Source organism: Daucus carota, chromosome 6, assembly GCF_001625215.2.
Source record: "Daucus carota subsp. sativus chromosome 6, DH1 v3.0, whole genome shotgun sequence".
NCBI classification, from domain to species: Eukaryota; Viridiplantae; Streptophyta; class Magnoliopsida; order Apiales; family Apiaceae; genus Daucus; species Daucus carota.
This window is the reverse complement of record NC_030386.2, coordinates 5,133,329-5,151,420: the sequence shown is the minus strand read 5'-3', so window position 1 is coordinate 5,151,420 and position 18,092 is coordinate 5,133,329. Positions and strand designations below refer to the sequence as shown.

General features: G+C 36.1%; 5 protein-coding genes across 5 annotated transcripts; 3 read left to right on the top strand and 2 right to left on the bottom strand.

The window, feature by feature from the left end:
* LOC108225232 (cytochrome b561 domain-containing protein At4g18260-like) lies at positions 1-2,374 on the top strand. The gene is made up of 4 exons (XM_017400059.2): positions 1-633; positions 751-912; positions 1,626-1,774; positions 1,934-2,374. The coding sequence occupies exons 1-4, from the start codon at positions 523-525 to the stop codon at positions 2,280-2,282; spliced, it is 771 nt and encodes a 256-aa protein (XP_017255548.1). The 5' UTR covers positions 1-522; the 3' UTR covers positions 2,283-2,374.
* Positions 2,375-4,386: 2,012 nt separating this feature from the next.
* LOC108224828 (GDSL esterase/lipase At4g10955) lies at positions 4,387-7,549 on the top strand. The gene is made up of 2 exons (XM_017399558.2): positions 4,387-4,777; positions 6,419-7,549. The coding sequence occupies exons 1-2, from the start codon at positions 4,608-4,610 to the stop codon at positions 7,434-7,436; spliced, it is 1,188 nt and encodes a 395-aa protein (XP_017255047.2). The 5' UTR covers positions 4,387-4,607; the 3' UTR covers positions 7,437-7,549.
* Positions 7,550-8,630: 1,081 nt separating this feature from the next.
* On the top strand, positions 8,631-10,812 carry LOC108224829 (GDSL esterase/lipase At4g10955-like). The gene is made up of 3 exons (XM_017399559.2): positions 8,631-8,826; positions 8,937-9,279; positions 9,644-10,812. Exons 2-3 carry the CDS (start codon positions 9,173-9,175, stop codon positions 10,644-10,646), a joined length of 1,110 nt encoding a protein of 369 aa, XP_017255048.1. The 5' UTR covers positions 8,631-8,826; positions 8,937-9,172; the 3' UTR covers positions 10,647-10,812.
* A 3,961-nt stretch (positions 10,813-14,773) lies between these two features.
* LOC108224586 (AT-hook motif nuclear-localized protein 16) lies at positions 14,774-15,686 on the bottom strand. The gene has a single exon (XM_017399255.2). It carries the CDS (start codon positions 15,684-15,686, stop codon positions 14,946-14,948), a length of 741 nt encoding a protein of 246 aa, XP_017254744.1. The 3' UTR covers positions 14,774-14,945.
* LOC108224585 (pentatricopeptide repeat-containing protein At2g42920, chloroplastic) lies at positions 14,774-17,987 on the bottom strand. Its single transcript, XM_017399253.2, has 2 exons — positions 15,967-17,987; positions 14,774-15,750 (listed from the first exon to the last, which is right to left on the bottom strand). The coding sequence occupies exon 1, from the start codon at positions 17,805-17,807 to the stop codon at positions 16,179-16,181; it is 1,629 nt and encodes a 542-aa protein (XP_017254742.1). The 5' UTR covers positions 17,808-17,987; the 3' UTR covers positions 14,774-15,750; positions 15,967-16,178.
* Positions 17,988-18,092: the final 105 nt, after the last annotated feature.

Sequence of the window (18,092 nt, the reverse complement as noted above, 5' to 3'; positions counted from 1 at the left end):
TGTATATTGTTTATCCTAATGCTAAGCTGATCACTTCTTACAGTACCTCAACTGATAGTGGAATGCTCTAGTATTTAGGTTTAACAGAGTGTTATTACAGATTTAGCAACTTTGTCAAAATACAATATATCCTCCATCATTCTGAGTTTGTATGTGCTCCAATAAATGGAATAACATGTGAAACTGACCCTACCTGTTTGAAATCTTAACTAAATTATCTTTCGACTTTTTCTGTTTTCCTCTTTCGCATGGATTACTTATTGTCCACCAAAGCTATCAGCTTTGGTTTCTTTCAGCACACAGAAGATTAATGCTATTTGCCTACTGGTATTCACAAAGAGGCGGCTTCCTTCAACTTTTTAGATTCACATTCAGCGGAGAAGATATAACTCAAAGCGGCCCAGACTTCAGAGAGTTTCTTATTTTTGTGCTTCCTCTGGCTTCCATTTATAAGATTGATTTGCCAGAGCATCAAATCCTTGATTTTACTTATAAGTTTCAGACTGCTGTAAACATTTTACAATGACACGAATGAAGAAGGTGGTGCTCCTGCTCCTTATTGTAACCTCTGTTCTTGTTGTTCCACCACTAACGAGTGCATATGGTCAAGAGCGTGTGGAATCAACTAATAAGGTAACTAGTTTGATCTTGTTCTTTCAAATATATAGAATCTTTATTTTGCACGTAGCTTATCTCAGCCACAGTGAACTTTATGATCATATAACTAATTTCAACTGCAATACTTTTCAGTTGAGTTCTGAGATGTTAATTGACATTGAAATCCATGGATTGCTCCTTTGGGCATCAATGGGTTTCTTGATGCCTTTATCAATACTTGCTATCAGGATGTCAAACAGACAAGAATCCGGAGGAAAATTCAAGTTCATGTTCTACATGCATGCAACTCTTCAGGCAAGTTCCAAGTTCCTATTTTTTCAGGTTCTTATTTCTCGACTTGGTTGATGATTTTCCATCTCTTAGCGATTACAACGGATATACCATTTGAGTACATCTCACCCTTCTCTATTCACCTAGCCGGAAATGTGGTTTTGTTTATCTTCTGAAAACTTCTTTTAGTAAATTCGAAAATAAAAATTAGTCATACTCACCATCACTAATGTGTAATCAGAGTCACTGAAAGTGGACAACAAATATTTAAGTCTGGTTAATAGATATAAGTAAGATATTTAAAAGTCTGGTTAATATTTAAACCTTTAATGATGGTCAAATATAAAGTTAAAGTGAATGCTACCCTACCTGCAAATGATTATTCATATACAGCATCATAGTTCTGTTATAGAGAAGTAATATCCCATGGGCTTTATCTCAGCAAATATTATGATTACTTGAAGATTAAGGAAAGATAATAACAAACATTTCTTTTCTCTAAAAAAGAATTACTAGCAGGCTTGCAGTTCTATCTGCAATTAGAACAGAAACAGATGAGACCATAATTATGATGTCCTGCATTATTTAACACGTCACAGATAATTATACCGCTATGCAGTAGTGATATTAATATTCTTGTGTGCCATCATTGATGCTTTGCGCTGGAACAGAACTAAGCAATCCTCACCTGGCATAGAGTTGTTTTTTGTAGTTAACATGTATTACTAATTCTGCAGATACTTTCAGTACTTCTTGTCACAGCAGGAGCCGTTCTGTCGTTAAGAAAGTTTGAGAACACATTCAACAATACTCACCAGAAGATGGGATTAGCCCTTTATGGTGTCATATGGTTGCAAGCTTTGACTGGCTTTTTCCGCCCAGAAAGGTAAGACCATTTTTAGCAGTAAGACCTGCTACAATTCTCTCCAGATAATGTCCTGGCACTACATTCCTAATTAGTGATGAATCAGTGCCCCGAGTTTCACATTTGGAGGAAGAAATATTAAAATGGAGTCAAGTTGAACTTTGTGTTTCTTATTTACAGGGGAAATAAAGGAAGAAGCATATGGTTTCTGGTACACTGGATCCTCGGGACTACGGTATCGCTGCTGGGAATCATAAACGTGTACACAGGCTTACAAGCCTACCACAAAAAAAGTTTGAAAAGCACAAAGTTATGGACAACAATTTTCACTGCTGAGGTGTTCTTCATTGCCTTCCTGTACTTGTTTCAAGACAAATGGAAGTATATTAAAAGGCAAGGAGTCATTTTAGGTGATGCACCGATCCAACCTACTGATCAAGAGATGAATGCCATTTCGGTGCCCATCGAGGAGAAGAAAATCAGCTTCAGCAGAGGTACCTTGAGGAAACTCATGTTATATTCTCAATGATGACTAAGCTTTTTGGTGTAAAATTTACAGTCGTATTAACTTATAAGTACATGCTGTGGTTTGGTAATAATATTTTTGGCATTTGGATTGTATAGTTTGAGCTCAAACTTTATTAAATACTCCCTCCGTCCCTTTTTACTTGTCCCTTTTGAAAAAATTACGCATCTTAAGAAAATGTTAGGTGGATATCTTGTTTTCATATATATCTCTAATAAATGTAATGAATTAGATAGAGTTGTGTATATATATATGCTAGTCAAACATTGGAAATTGTTACATTTTGAAAAAACATACAAAAAGTGCTTTGAAAAGAGAAGTGGACAAGTAATTTGGGACAATTTTTTTTTTCAAAAGGGACATGTAAAAAGGGACGGAGGGAGTACCAGGTTACTTTAACTCAAGAATAGATAAACATGGAAAATATTTCTGCTGGAAATTGTAAAATTTCCCTTATATTCATATACGATCCCGTCTACCTCAGCTTAATTGGCTTCTGGCTTGAAAAGTAGATGCGTCGGAAGATAATTTAAAACTATAAAACAGCTTAAAAATATAATCCTAAAGATACTTTTTTAAATAACTTATATTTATAATTTTGTATATTAAAAATTAATATCATCGTGTAAATGGATAAATTATAAAATTTATTTTCATTATTTTTAAAAACTAACAAATTACATATAATACAAATTATCAAAATAGATATTAGTTTAAAATTTTTATTTATACCTTAGCAGGTATATTACTTGAAGTTATATTTTAAAATTTTTTTCACAAATAGCAAAGTCTAGAAAGTCTTTTATAAAAATATATTAATTATTTAATATAAATTATAAATATACAATTTCTCATAGAGAAAATTTCAAAATACATTTCTTAAAACCTTTTCGAAACTTTGTAATTACATAGACCAGCATTGCAACTAGAGTAATCATAGTCTGGTTTAAACTTTAATATCGGTATAAACCAATCCGATCCAAACCATAACTGAAATGAGATTTACGGCTTCAATTCGACTAATCTAAGAAACAGTATTTTGTGAGTTGGTTTCAGTTTTATATTTAATCAACCCGTTATAAAATCAAACCGCATATATATATATATAAATATTTAATATATTATATGTACAAAATATTATATCTATATAAATATATTAATTTTATAATTTATACTTGATGGATTGCTGTTTAGTTACTTACTTCATGAATACCAACTGCAATATGATTTGAGTTTATGTATTTTTTTAGACTAAAATTTATATTTTAATTTAACTATGTGAACTTGTGCGCTTAATAAAGACAAAATGATAATACATTAGTATTGTTCATTGAATCCTCATTTCTGAGTATAAGCCTTAGTCATGAACCGATCAATCTTTTTAACTGAACCATCAGAAATCGCACCGGTTAGTCCGAGTTAGTTGATTTGCGGGTCATAAGTTAGTTTGAAATTTTAAAAACGAGTAATGTATGGTTTGGTTCCGATTTTATCTCTAATCTAAATCAAACCGGAACGAGATCAACCCACAACCTAAAAAGAATACTTTAGAAAGCTGAGCTGGCATGCAGGCCGTATATCACAAATTTTGTTTGACAAATGTAGACTACTCCCTCTTGTGTTTCTCTCATCTTGAGGGTTAAATGGTCTTACTAGTTGATTACGATTTTCCACTTGGATTATAAAATTGAAAATTTTTCAATTAAATTACTTAAATGCATATCACATAGATCATTAAACACATTAAAAATTTCACGGCCGTTGAATGGAGTTGACCTTAATCGACCTACTGTCTAATTGTGTCACATCAGATTTTACCCATAAATCATAAATTATTCATAAATCAATTTTATTTTTATTATTACATTCTTTATAACTCATTATTCATTAGTGAGAAAAAATTATCCAAACAAATAATTTAAACTTCCACTAATCATATTAAGTAATATTAAATTATAAATCATAATTTTAAATTTAACAAAACGGCTTTTAATTAAAATACATACCAAACCAATAAAAAAGGATTTTGCGTAAACACTTTAGAGCTAAGAAAAGGATTATAGAGTGTGATTATATTAAAGGGCAACGGTTAACACAGCCCCAAGGAAATAAACCGGGAAATAAAATATGAAATGGACGGTTAGTAGCGTTTAGTGAAAAGTGAAAACTAATAAACTCGTCTGTAATCACAATTAGAGGTGACTCTTAATCGAAACAAATAGGAATCGGATGCGAAGAAAAAGATAACCCCAATTCAATTCAGTGGCGAAGGAATACGAATCACAATAGTAGCTTAGTTGTTGTCTTCGTCTTGCTTATATATATATAATGGCGGAGACGACGGCCGCGGAGATGGCGGCGGTGAAGCAAGTCAATGAAATCACTTCGCCGGCGGTGGCGGTGAACAACCCTAGTAGTGATCATCCCTTTGCTTTTCACGTGTCGGGGCCTCGTAAAGTGTCTTCGCCTAGTTGGCGTGATCTTCTCAATTCTAGTTGGTAACGCTTTTTAATCTTTTTTTTTCTTCTGCGTTTTGTTAAATTGCTAGGGTTTGGTTGTGGAATCATCAGTTATTTTCATTGTTTGGTTTCGACCACTGCCATCATGGTGTTGTATCTGTACTTGCAATTTTTATAAACAAGTTTTATGGAAAAAGAAGAAAGAATGAGAAAATAGTGAGTAAATATGATCGGGTCTCAATTTTTAATGATGGAGATTGAAGATTGTAGAAAAATATGATGAAAAAGTGAAAGGAGCATGTTTAAATAGTTTGTAATGGAATGATTGAAGGAATGAAAATTATTAACCTTTTCTCTATTCACCCCCAATTTAGAGTGCAAATTTCATTCAATTCCTCCCCCACTCCGTTCCATCCAAATGAACGCAACAAAGCACCGATTAAAGTTAATACTTGAACACAGTTCATTTTACATCAGCTAAATGATATTTTGTTCCAAGTCATTGAGAGCTTAAGTTGTCAGCCACATGTTAGTCATTGGCCAAGGATTGCACACATTATTTGCAAGGCAGTTGTCTCGATTTTGTATACTCTACAGTTATCTGTAACTACACAGAGTCAAGGGTGGAGCCACTCAAGGCCCAGGGTTTGCCACCGCCTACCCTCAACTCTCCATGATCAAGTTTTTTTTTAGTAATGCCAACTGTCAAGAAGTGGTGTCATGGCCATAAATAAAAGTTCTTTGTGCATATGGGTATAACTAAAATGATTTTCAAGATATTATAATATATTAAAAACAATTTATAACTTCTGAAATTGTAGTTCTTGTTATATACACACTTTCAATATTCTTTTTTCCCTATTTACAGGTTTTTTTTTGCATTGCTTTTTTACTGCGGAAAGATTTAGTTTGATATTTATTCATACGCTAATAAATATCAAGATTAAAATTATTTATTTTATTTGTATTTTGCCTAATAAATTGATATAAGTATAATAAATCTGGCCAAAGTTACTATGGGAGTTCTATTGTGTTGATAGGAGTTTACTTTAATTGATTTTGACCTTTATATATCTATAAATTGATTTTTGGAAGAAAAAATTAGTGCAATTTCCCCCACCCTCATTCTGAAAGCTAGCTCCGCCACTGTGCAGACTATGCCCTTATGCTCTAATTATGCTTATTGCTTGAGAGTGTGAAGTATATCGTCATAAAGGAGCGTCAAATTTATTTGATACATTCTTTTCGCTTTAAATTTGATAGAGATTGATATTCAGTACTGTTGACCTGGTTTGCCGGTTTCCATGTCATTTGCCACAATAGCTTCACCCCGTTTGATTGGCGATTAGCTTTGCTCTCCATTTGCCCTTATGCTTAGTAATCAATAATCGGACCTTGTGATTTCAGCATGTGAACATCATTATGGCTTAAACTTTACTGACATGAAAATTTGTTGAGTAGGCGTCTTCATTCAGTTCGGTTAACCAAAATGTTTCAGTTCTGTTAACTGACCGCATCCGGTCATCGGATAAAAGCACTGAAACTTTCATTTAAACTGAATTGATGCTCGTCTCTTGTAGTATAAGATTTTTTTTCATAGTTGATAGATTCGTTGCACTTAATGTTTTATGTTTCATAATTTAGTCAATTAAAATTTAACATACAAATTATTTTCTTTAGGAAGGATGGCAATTATAAGAGGACAGTCATTGCCTGCTTCATACAAGCAGTTTACCTGCTTGAACTTGACAGACAAGAAAATAAATCAGAGCAAACTGCTCTTGCTGCAAAATGGTGGATACCTTTTAAGTACAAGCTCTCCCAAACGTTAATAGATGATAGAGATGGATCCATATATGGCGCAATACTTGAATGGGATAGGGCTGCAGCTTTGGCTGACTTTGTACTGGTTAGACCCAGTGGGGCACCTAGGGCTGTGTTAGTTCTCCGGGGTACTCTACTCAAAAGTCTCACATTTAGACGAGACATAGAAGATGACCTTCGATTTCTAGCTTGGGAAAGCTTAAAGGGTTCTGTCAGATTTAATGGAGCTTTAGTTGCTTTGAAATCTATTGCTGATAAGTATGGAAGTAACAATGTTTGCATAGCAGGTCATTCCCTAGGGGCAGGTTTTGCCCTTCAAGTAGGGAAAGCATTGGCCAAGCAGGGAATTTATGTGGAGACACATCTGTTTAATCCACCATCTGTTTCACTTGCCATGAGTTTAAAGAATATCAGTGAAAGAGCTGGTTTTGCCTGGAAAAGAATTAGAGCAATGCTTCCTTATGCCACTGAAACTCAAGGCAGCGGGGATGACGGCAAAAGTTCTTGTACTGGACAGAACAAATGGATGCCGCATTTATATGTGAACACCAGTGACTATATTTGCTGCTATTATACTGATCCTGCGGGAGCAGAAGTGAAGCAGATAGACAAGGAGAATGTGGGTCAGATAGCCGGGCAAGCGGCTGCTGCAAAGCTATTTGTGATGTCGAAGGGAAAGCAAAGGTTTCTCGAGGCACATGGGTTGGACCAGTGGTGGGCTGATGATTTGGAGCTCCAACAGGCAGTTAATGACAGCAAGCTAATAAGCAAGCAGCTAAAATCTTTATACGGCCTACAGGCCTCACAGCAAACGCAGAACAAGCCTCAGGTATCCGAAACTTGGCGTGGATTACGTTCAATGTATGCTAAGTAAGTCATTTTCAAGATTCTTTATTGCTGCGTATTTTCAGTTGTTGACATATAATCAGCTCAGTTGTATTAATCACAGTCTGCGTGTCAGATGTAATAACATAATCTACTTGGAAATTCAAGTTGAACTTCATGGAACTTGAATCTGTGGAATCTTCTTACACCCCTCTTATGAGTACCTTGCAAAGAAATAAATGCTTGCTTAAATTCTAAAGCGATAAAGATAATTAACAAGAAAATTACTTGTTTCGATCACCGGTTCATTTCTCTCTCTACTACTGAGTTGTCAGATGACATGAAGCACAGATTATTCTTCTTAATTTGATGCAATTGAATAAATGTTTTTGTTCCGAAAATATTTCATCCAGTAGTCACAGTGGTTAGTTTATTTATACATAAAAATGGGATTGTTAGTACCAAATCTGTTTATTATATTTTTAATATACTATTTCTCTCCAAAATACATTTTCCCAAATGGAACATTTGTAAAAACTGTTTTATTTGTGGATAGTAAAACAGGAAAGACGATTTAGCAAAAAAGAAGAAAAAATGAGTGAAATCCATAGGCATAATGGTTTACAAAAGAAATCATAATTTGAAATGATTCAATCTGAAACACAATTAACAAATGTTCACCATCGTTCATCACTGATCACACTTCCAAAGTAAAAGAAAGATATTTGGATCGCCAGTTCCGAGGGAATCTAAAACAGAATTAACAAACTTTGCACCAGGTAACTTACCAGTTACCAGTTTTAACATCCAAAATTCAAACCGATGAACACTATATATATATTACAACATTTAACAACCAGTGTAGAACCAAGTGGAGGCTAGTCTAATCAAGAAAAAAAATGGATTGGAGTATAGTTCAGTAGAAACATGCTCCGACTGACCTTGATATACATCTCTTCAGATCTAGCATTATAAAATGTGATATGTTTAAAGGTAAAGAGTGTAATACAGAATTAGCATCCACAAAGTTCGTAACATGTTATAAGATTAGTACAGATAAAGGATATGGATATATACAAGATCACTTCGAGTTTTTAATTTCTTTAAGTTGGAATCAGATGCGGTGTAAAAGTAGTTGAAAATGAGTATTGTTGCGAAGGAATTTGACAAGGCACCTAGAAAGTAGACCATAAAAGATGATGATTTTTAACTGGCTCATTTTTGAGGTTCAGTAATATATCATAAAAGATGTTGATTCTTGACTGTCCTGAAAGGCTCAGTGTTGAGGTTTCCTAGTTCATGAGTTGTAGCGTTGAATGTGTTTGAACTGAGTTCATTTAGTTTCGAATTGATTAATCAAGAGGATCGATGTTCTATTTTAGCAGTATATATAACATCTGCAACAGTAGAGAAGTTGATCCTTTCCAGAATTAAGTAAGGTATCACACTATCCTTCAATCTCTAAATCGCTATTTTACATGTATGATTCTTAATAGTTCACTTGAAAATTTTGTATATATGTAACACGTGATTCATCATGCAATTACAGACAATGCGCATCCCAAAAGTTAATAGTATGTAGATATGGATCCAAGATCACTCCAAGCTTTCCATGTTACCTGGGATCGGATGCTATGAAAAAGTGGACCAACGACCTAAACTATTTATGTTTTCGTTCCTTTTCTCCACCTATAGTGCTGAAAGAACAAGAATCAAAGACCAGTCAGTTAGCAGTGCACATTTTACTATAAATATAATGGCCTTGAGGTGAATTTGGATGTGGAGATGGCAATGGAAGCTCCAGGCATAAGTAATAATAATCCGCGAGCGTTTCATGTGTCTGGACCTCGCAAAGTTTCTTCCCCGAGTTGGGGAGACCTCAATTCCAGTTGGTATGTAGCCCTGTAACTTGAATTTCTGATTTATTTGTCATGTTTGTTACACATGCATCATACTGTTATTTGGTACGAGGTAGATTTGCCGATCTAGAGTTGTGAAAGCACTACAAGAGTTTCTTTTGTATTCACATTTACAGGGGTATTCTAATCATGGTGTTTCTGGTTCTATTTGCCAAAATAGTTTTAATTTTGATATATTGTAGGTTTAGAAATTTATAGATTTTCTTGTTTCTCTTTTGTTGTCCTGTAAACTTATAGAATTGCTCTTTCTGGTTAATATTTGCAGTATGCTTTATGTTCACAGTTGAAGGATTCAATCTTTAAACACTATAAAGATTAAACATTTTTTTTTCTCTAGGACTGATGGGAATTATAAGAGGACAGCCATAGCCTGCTTCATACAAGCAGCTTACCTGCTTGAACTTGACAGACAGGAAAATAAGTCCGAACAAACTGCTCTGGCTTCAAATTGGTGGTTAACTTTTAAGTACAAGCTGTCCCAAACCTTAGTTGATGATAGAGATGGATCCATATATGGCGCCATACTTGAATGGGATCTGTCTGCAGGTTCAGCTAGACCCAGTACTGCACCTAGAGCTTTGTTAGTGCTTCGCGGTACTCTACTCAGAAGCCCCACAATCAGACGAGACATTGGAGATGACCTTCGGTTTCTTGCTTGGGAAAGCCTAAAGGGTTCTGTCAGATTCAATGGAACGTTGGGAGCACTGAAATCAATTACTGATAAGTATGGAAGTAACAATGTGTGCATTGCAGGTCATTCCTTGGGGGCAGGTTTTGCCCTCCAAGTGGGAAAAGCACTGGCCAAGCAGGGAATTTATGTGGAGACACATTTGTTTAATCCACCATCTGTTTCACTTGCCATGAGTTTGAAGTATATCACTGAAAGAGCTGGTTTTGCCTGGAAGAGGTTCAAAGCAAAGCTTCCTTGCGCAATTGAAACTGAAGGAAGCAGGGATGAAAGCAAAAACAATGTCAGTGAAGTGAACAAATGGATGCCTCATCTATATGTGAACACTAATGACTATATCTGTTGCTATTACACTGACCCTGCTGGAGCAGAAGTGAAGCATATAGACAAGGGGACTGCGGGTCAGATAAACACGCAAGCAGCTGCTGCAAAGTTATTTGTGATGTCCAAGGGGAAGCAAAAATTTCTGGAGGCACATGGGCTAAACCAATGGTGGGCTGATGATTTGGAGCTCGAGCAGGCTGTTAATGACAGCAAGCTCATCAGCAAGCAACTTAAGTCCTTGTATAGCCTACAGCCTCCACGGCACACACAAGGCAAGCCTCACTTGACTGAAATTTGGCGTGGTTTTCGTGCACTGTATGGTATATAAGTCATTTTAAGCACCCCTAAACTGCTTAGCTCTGCTAAATAAAAATTTACAGAACCATTAATTAAAGACTGCAGGCAATATCAGATGTATAAAGGGCCTAAAGGCAGTATATTTATTAGGAATCTGATCTGAAATGCTCCACTCTATGATGAGAGTTCTGCACTTATTAACATACATAATTCTTACAGCCATTCACACATATAAAGGATATATAATATGAACATGATGGACTTATACACACGAACGAATACCTGCACTATATAGACCTGCAGCTTATAATCATCTATCTCTTACTTATACACAAAACTACAAAGATATATAGTACCGATCACACTAGAATAGCCAATCCGTGGATAAATATATCTACAACCACTTGTATACCTTTGTACAAAACCCATATTATGTACGTGCAGCTACTAAATATATGAACCTGCATGGGAAGATCATCAAATCACATAATCGCGGATAAGTCATAATCAAACACACAAACTTCTGGAGGCATGACTGGCTGAAGAGCGTAGGAATCATAGTTATTATAGACTAAAGCATCCATCTCAGAGAACCATGACCCCATCTCTTCATATTGAAGTGGAAAACTCACCATGTCCCAAGTAGTTGGGAAATCGTATTCCTTACTGAGCAGCGTTGTTGGCATGTAATCAATGGTCTCATGTAAAGAATCCGACATGACTGGCACGCTAATCAGATTGCTCTGAGGATCAGAAGAATCAAAAGATAATTCAGGGCTGCTTTCTTGGAAACCATAATCTTCATTAGTACACACCATATTGCTCTGCAAAACTGAAACTGGCTCGTGATCATTGACTGGGCTGGAAGTGATGGCCAGAGGAGGAGATGAAACTAATGGACTCGTACAAGTACTAATATTTCCATTGCCTGTCAATTCTTGAACAAGGTTTTTAAAGGTAGATGAATTCTTGAGGATATAGACTTCATAACCTTGTAAAGTATTTCTCCTGTCACCGCTTTTCTTTGTAATATTTTTCAGTGACAAATCATGATCATCAACAGTAGGCTGAGCCGCGATGAATCTCTTCACCATGGTTTATAATACAAAGAAAAGCAGGGGCTTTGTTTTACGGATCAACCTAGGAGAATGGTCTCCTCCCTTTCTTGTGAGTAACGGATCGATGATCCTAACAGCTACTAATATGGAAAATATATATAAAGGGTGCTGATATACACAACCGTTAAGGCAAAAGCATATGAAAGAGATGCTGAAAATGATGTACATTCATCATTCTTCTTCACTAACCTTTCTGGATAGTAGTCCTCATTATTTTAAGCTATGACTACTTGTGTAATTATCTTGGACATGCTAAATTTTGTATTTATATGGATGTTCTGGTAGGTAGTTATATATCTTAATCTTGGTCAATTCATAAATATATATTATATACATCAAAGATTAATAAGCTAACCATGTATGTATACAAGATAGAAGAACAGTAAAGGCACGTAGCTTACTGTGCAATTATTTGTCCACTGCTCATTGCATCCATATTAAGAGAGTGACTTTCGGGCCGTTTGGCTTAGTTTAACAGAAGTACTTATTGCTTAGAAAAAACATCTATTGCCGAAACGTTAACTATACTCAATGACAGACAATGGTGAAAATTTAAATGAACATTACAGAAATTTAAATACACTCAATTACATACAATGGTGAAAATTTAAATGAAGGGTTTCATTACAGAAATTTAAATACTCACGTTCCTCAGTATAGGAACACGGAAAATGGACACCGAGGTCATTATGTCTTTCACCAGTGCTTGTGAGCTTGGTAAATAAATCAATCAGGAGATAAATATAGTATTCTGCATTTCTGCTGATTCCGTGACCTGTTGAGTTGTGGATGATATTTTCACCGTGACATGACATGCATATTGCCAGATCAAAAAACACTTCAGCTGACTGAAAGTGAAGGGTGAATTTGATTATATTGTATGAGTCATCACTCTGTATGGTTTGTTTCAGTAGAAAGTATAAACAAGTCTCAGGAAATGGGATTTTTTTTGTAATTATTCATTTCTATAAGAAATAAATAATGGTTTTCGAGATTGTTTGTTCTGATTTGGAGTGATCTCATTTTAGGTTGATCATGATCATAGTGTGAAATGATAGGGAGGAACGGTAAAGTCATAGATGCACCTGTATATGATAATCACAGTTGTATTGTCTATTTTAAAAAGGCTTAATGACCTTTTAGCCCTTGAAGTTTGGGTGGAAGTTCCGATGCGGGCTAGAAATTTGAAAACGTACCTTTCGACCCTCAAAGTATCTTTGTCGTACCTTTTAGCCCTTATGGCGTATACCGGTATATAACGGGGTGGACAAAGTTGACATTTCACGCGTGAGGGTTAAAAAGGGCATTAAACATTAAGGGTTAAAAGGAACATCTAATGTATTTTAATATATTTTTTAGGGGTTAAAAGGAACGAGATGTATACTTTAAGGGTTAAAAGGTACGCCCAAACTTTACCCCAAATATGAATTGTCAAGTTTATCCCCCGATTTATACCGGTATTTTTAAAAAGGGCTAAAAGGTACGACAAAGATACTTTGAGGGTCGAAAGGTACGTTTTTAAACTTTGAGGCCGCATCGGAACATCCACCCATATTTCGAGGGTTAAAAGGTCATTAAGCCTTTAAAAAATTGAAGTCTTTATCACCGTATAGATCACTATCAGGGATCTGGATTTTGGCTCAATGTTGTCTCTGAAAATTACATAATGTTGACAAAGGATTTGTTAATCTCGGTTTGTCATATTAAATCAAATGCATTACAATTAATTACAACTTCCCACCATATTACAGATTACAAAGAAGCAGACCTGGCGCCTTAATATACAAATATCTCGGCCTAATGTACATAAAAACTCATATAACTCTATCTATGTATAGCAAAAAAATATAACGCATGATATATACACATGTACCGTAAGATCTCAAGCTCTAATGTTGTAGTATACAATTAGCTCTCAAGTTCTCAAGCAGAAACCAAACACCAGATTTCAAATTTCTTCTGTGTAGCATGAAGTTATTTAACCTCAGAATAGTAAGAAAGTGATCAAAGCCTAAACGGTAACCATTCTATTCTGATCCCGACCATGTGAACAAACAGAGAAGTGTTTGAAATGGTTTAATCGGAAGATAATGTCAGATAAGTTTCAGCCACCTTTGCTGTCCCAAACATATATAAAAAAACAAGCCTATATAAACCTGCATTGTGTAGCTGCCAATTCATCCTCAGCATAATTTAAAGTCTTGTTGATAACTAGATACATAGTAAAGACATATATATACACACACACACACACACACACACTTGAGAAATGGTGAATTTTAAGAACTGCCTACATAATGGTGTTTGGGATGGTGGTTAATTTGATGGTGCCATGAGGAAAGACCTTGAGCTGCAGAAATTCAGGTACATCCATTTCACAGTTTGGCTCATACGCGACAGGTGCAGCGGGTCAGTCATCTGCTGGATGTTGCAGCCAGTCAAAGCAGTGTATGCAATGGCTAAAACTTCAGAAGATAGAAAAGTAATGTGCAACTGCCTTGAGCAGTGTCTAGCTTTCGACTGTTGCTGCTATCCCTCAGAAATGTGGCGTTTCAGTCTTTCAGACTCCTTTTCTCCTGATCCGAATTTTAACTGCAATTCTTAAGTATATTCAATTTCTGAGTTGCTAAAATGATGGCCTGTTGTGAAGTTGCAAGAACAAATTCATGTTATATAACTTTATGCAAACCAACCAACCGTACGCTAATAATTAACTTTCTTTTGTTTCTGTAGAATAAACTAGAGGGAGCTTTAAACGAAAAGAGGCGATCAAGAATTATTATGTGCTTCAATTACAAATGGACTTCTTGAGTTCTTGTACTCTGTTAGTCATCTGAATATGAAATAAAATATAAAGATCCTTGTTGCGTATTCTCTGGAAGTTCCATATTTTCCTCAATGCTGAAAAACATTATCTTTCTGCAACATCTACTAGATAAAGGAATATATAGACTTATTTCCAACACTTTTATATCAGCATTAATTGGATAAATATCAATCGTTCCATCTAGCAACAATAACAGTCCATAAAAAGCAGATATGAAGAAACTAACTTTTATAAAAACATGAAGTTTTACAAATTAAATAAACTTTTTTTTTTTTTGCATTTCGATTAACCTAAATATAAATAAAAGTTAACATGGTATTTTGAATCTTTCATTTCGACTAAACAAATATAAATAAAATTAATCTTCAGTACCAATCAACAATCTTCAAGTCTTGGAAAGTGTTTGACGGCCTGATGTCCATGTATATATCTCTGAAGGCACTGAAGTACCATTACTAGGCAAATTCAGTGGCTTCCCATATATTTCAGAAATATCAAAGTGGTGATGCTGCTGCTGCGCCTGGCGGACATTCTGGAAATGCTGGTGATGATTTTCTGCTGCTTCATGCTCTTCCAGGGGCAACCTTTCATAAGTGGCATTCATGAAAGTAGCAGCCATAATTACGACTGGACCAGATGCAATAAGTGCACCGACTACGCCACCACCTACCACCTGCCCCTGAGCACCAGCCAAGTATATAGTCAGCCCTGGTGGGGCAGGTGGTGGTAAGATTGACCCTTGGAGTGACAGAATTTCAAACCGCCCGTGGAGGGTCAGAATGGCACCAGTTGAGCCCGGTTGGCGCAGTGAAACATCAGTTACATAGCCTGTAGCACTGAGCACGGAAATGCCACGTTGTTTCCTCCTCGCGAAGGTCGTTAGGCTTTCAGTCACATCGCATCCAGGACTCACCTCCATGGCATGTGCTCGAAGCGCATTTGCACTGTCTCTGGTGAGGATTATGGGTGGCTTTGGCTTATTTTTTGAGCCTGTGGGCCTGCCACGGGGCCTTCTCATGGAATCGCCTTCACTTCCAGGCTTGTGGTCTGTGCCCTTGTCAGGCTCTGGGTTATTGTGGTTCATAGCACCTTTGCACACTATGGTAAGATCGGCACTACCAGCCATCTATGTGCAGCGACCCGAATTTTCAGCAAGGCTCTACTTTGTAAACTCTGCTTATGTAGGGAACCTGAAAATATAAATTTAATTAAGATTAGGAGATGGTTAAGTAACATCATTTTTAACTAGTATATTTTAATTAATAAAATTTCATCTTCCTAACTCTTAACAACATATATTTCATGACAAATGTCTTTCCCAACAAATAAATAGATATACATGAAAGCAAACATATTAAAGTTGCCATTGCAAATGATATTTTGTCAAGCGCCAGGGAAATTATTACCTCAGTTGCAAAAGGTAGCTCCAATACATGCTTATTTTTGGACCTGGCCGGGGGGAGGTTGGATTAGTGCCACTATATCAAATTTATCTTTTTACTGATTAAAAGTTGTTTTATATTTTCTAACCTCCGATATAATTCCTGACCGGAGGATGTCTAAAAGAGGAAGCATAGTAGCAAGAATTTCATGAATCTCTTCTGCAGACTGCCAGATATTACGAATTGCAATATTCAGTTTCTTGTAATGTTAACCTCAGATTATTTAACGAAGCATATATCTCTGTCACTTGAGGATGCAGTCTTCCACCAGCTACAAACTCGTGAACTTCCCCATTCACTTCAATCAAACTACATCCTGGTTGCTTTTCTATATTCTTAGTTTTCATGGTAACCCTTTCTGACATTGCTTTTCGAAAGTGACCTGCAGCTGCATACACATTAGACATAAGTATATAACCACTGGCCTCATCCAAATCAATTTTTTTGAGATTGTTTGCTGCCCATTGTGCCATTTTGATGTTCCCACACCTTCTGCACGAAGAAAGAAATGAGCCCCATATAATAGAATCTGGGCTCATAGGCATACTTTCAATTAGCTCTCCAGCTTCTTCAATATATTCCGCTCGAGCTAGTAGATCAACCATGCAACCATAGTGTTTAATTGATGGCTCAATCGCATAATACTCTGTCATTAATGAGAAATAATACCTGGCTTTATTAATCATGCCCGAATGATTGCAGGCTGTAAGAACACCAATAAAACTAACATCGTCCGGCATAAATTTGGAAGACTCAAGCCTAGAGAAAAACTCAATAGCTTCCTCCTCATGTCCATTGATGGCCAAGCCAAAAATTATGGAGTTCCAACTTGATAAGCCTTTAACAGGGCTGGTATGAAAAACTTCTAATGCCATAACAATGCTTCCACACTTGCAATACATATCTATTATTGCTGTAACAACAATCACGTTCATTTCAATATTATTCTTCTTAATGTAATCATGAATCCACTCACCTTGTCTAAGAGATCCTAAACTAGAACAAGCATTTAATAAGCTCACTAATGTAAATTCAGTAGGCCTGATCTTCTCCTCCTGCATTTTGCTAAGCAAATCCAATGCTTCACTCCACATCCCATTCCGGACATACCCACTAATCATACTATTCCATGACACTGTATTTCTAACAGGCATTCTATCGAACAACCGCCTCGAGTCATAAATCTCCCCACATTTTGCAAGACCCGTAATCATTGAATTCCAAGCAACTACCTCCGAATTCCCATCTTCTCCAAACAATCTCCAAGCTTGCCCCAAAAAACCACAATTTACATACATATACAACAAACTATTTCTTATAAATGCATCCCATTCCAACCCCAACTTTAAAATTCTTGCATGGAGTTGAGCACCATCATGAGCTAAGCCAAGCTGAGCATAAGCCTTAAACAAAGAGGGATAAGTAAGTCTATCAGGCTCGATAGACGAAGTGAGCAACATATCGAGAAACAAAGAAATTGCAGTTCGTGGGGTTGAGGCTTGAGAAAAAGCTCTAATGATAGTATTCCATGAAAAGATATTGGGCCGTGGCATAAAATCAAACACCAGGTGTGCATAATTGAGGTCACCAGCAGGAGAAGTGGCACAGAAGGACAGGACACGGCTGGCGGCAATGGTGTCCTTAACAAGCCCAGTTTTAATGAGTTGGGCATGAATCTTTCGAAGGTCTTTCATTGAGTTGCATTTTGTTTCTAATAATGTGAGATAAGGATTGTCTGAAATGAACTTGGATATATTGGAAGATGATGGTACTGGAGTGAATGAAGAACAAAAACAATATGGCATCTTAACAAAATATATACAGGGAAAGAGGGAACCAGAGTTTGTGTTGAAGTTGTGTTAGTAGCCTGTTTGATGTAATTTAGTGAAACGATGGATAAGGTAGGCTCATCAGTGCAGAAACATCAAACATGGTGTTTGAGTGGCATCTGTTTGCTTGAGCGTTTTCACTCATGTAACCACGATCTTTAATTTTAACTCTCTCCTCTTAAGCATGAGTTGGTCACTGAATTCAAAACGGTATCAAGATGGTCACTGAAGTGGCCATAAATATCAAACAAGTATCTTGAA

Excerpts from the sequence above, each read along its gene's own strand:
- LOC108224586 (XM_017399255.2), bottom strand. The coding sequence starts at position 15,686 with ATGGCTGGTAGTGCCGATCTTACCATAGTGTGCAAAGGTGCTATGAAC.
- LOC108224828 (XM_017399558.2), top strand. The coding sequence starts at position 4,608 with ATGGCGGAGACGACGGCCGCGGAGATGGCGGCGGTGAAGCAAGTCAAT. Across the intron at positions 4,778-6,418 it reads GATCTTCTCAATTCTAGTTG|GAAGGATGGCAATTATAAGA; the intron begins GTAACGCTTTTT and ends TATTTTCTTTAG.
- LOC108224585 (XM_017399253.2), bottom strand. The coding sequence starts at position 17,807 with ATGCCATATTGTTTTTGTTCTTCATTCACTCCAGTACCATCATCTTCC.
- LOC108225232 (XM_017400059.2), top strand. The coding sequence starts at position 523 with ATGACACGAATGAAGAAGGTGGTGCTCCTGCTCCTTATTGTAACCTCT. Across the intron at positions 634-750 it reads GTGTGGAATCAACTAATAAG|TTGAGTTCTGAGATGTTAAT; the intron begins GTAACTAGTTTG and ends AATACTTTTCAG. Across the intron at positions 1,775-1,933 it reads GGCTTTTTCCGCCCAGAAAG|GGGAAATAAAGGAAGAAGCA; the intron begins GTAAGACCATTT and ends TCTTATTTACAG.
- LOC108224829 (XM_017399559.2), top strand. The coding sequence starts at position 9,173 with ATGGCAATGGAAGCTCCAGGCATAAGTAATAATAATCCGCGAGCGTTT. Across the intron at positions 9,280-9,643 it reads GGAGACCTCAATTCCAGTTG|GACTGATGGGAATTATAAGA; the intron begins GTATGTAGCCCT and ends TTTTTTCTCTAG.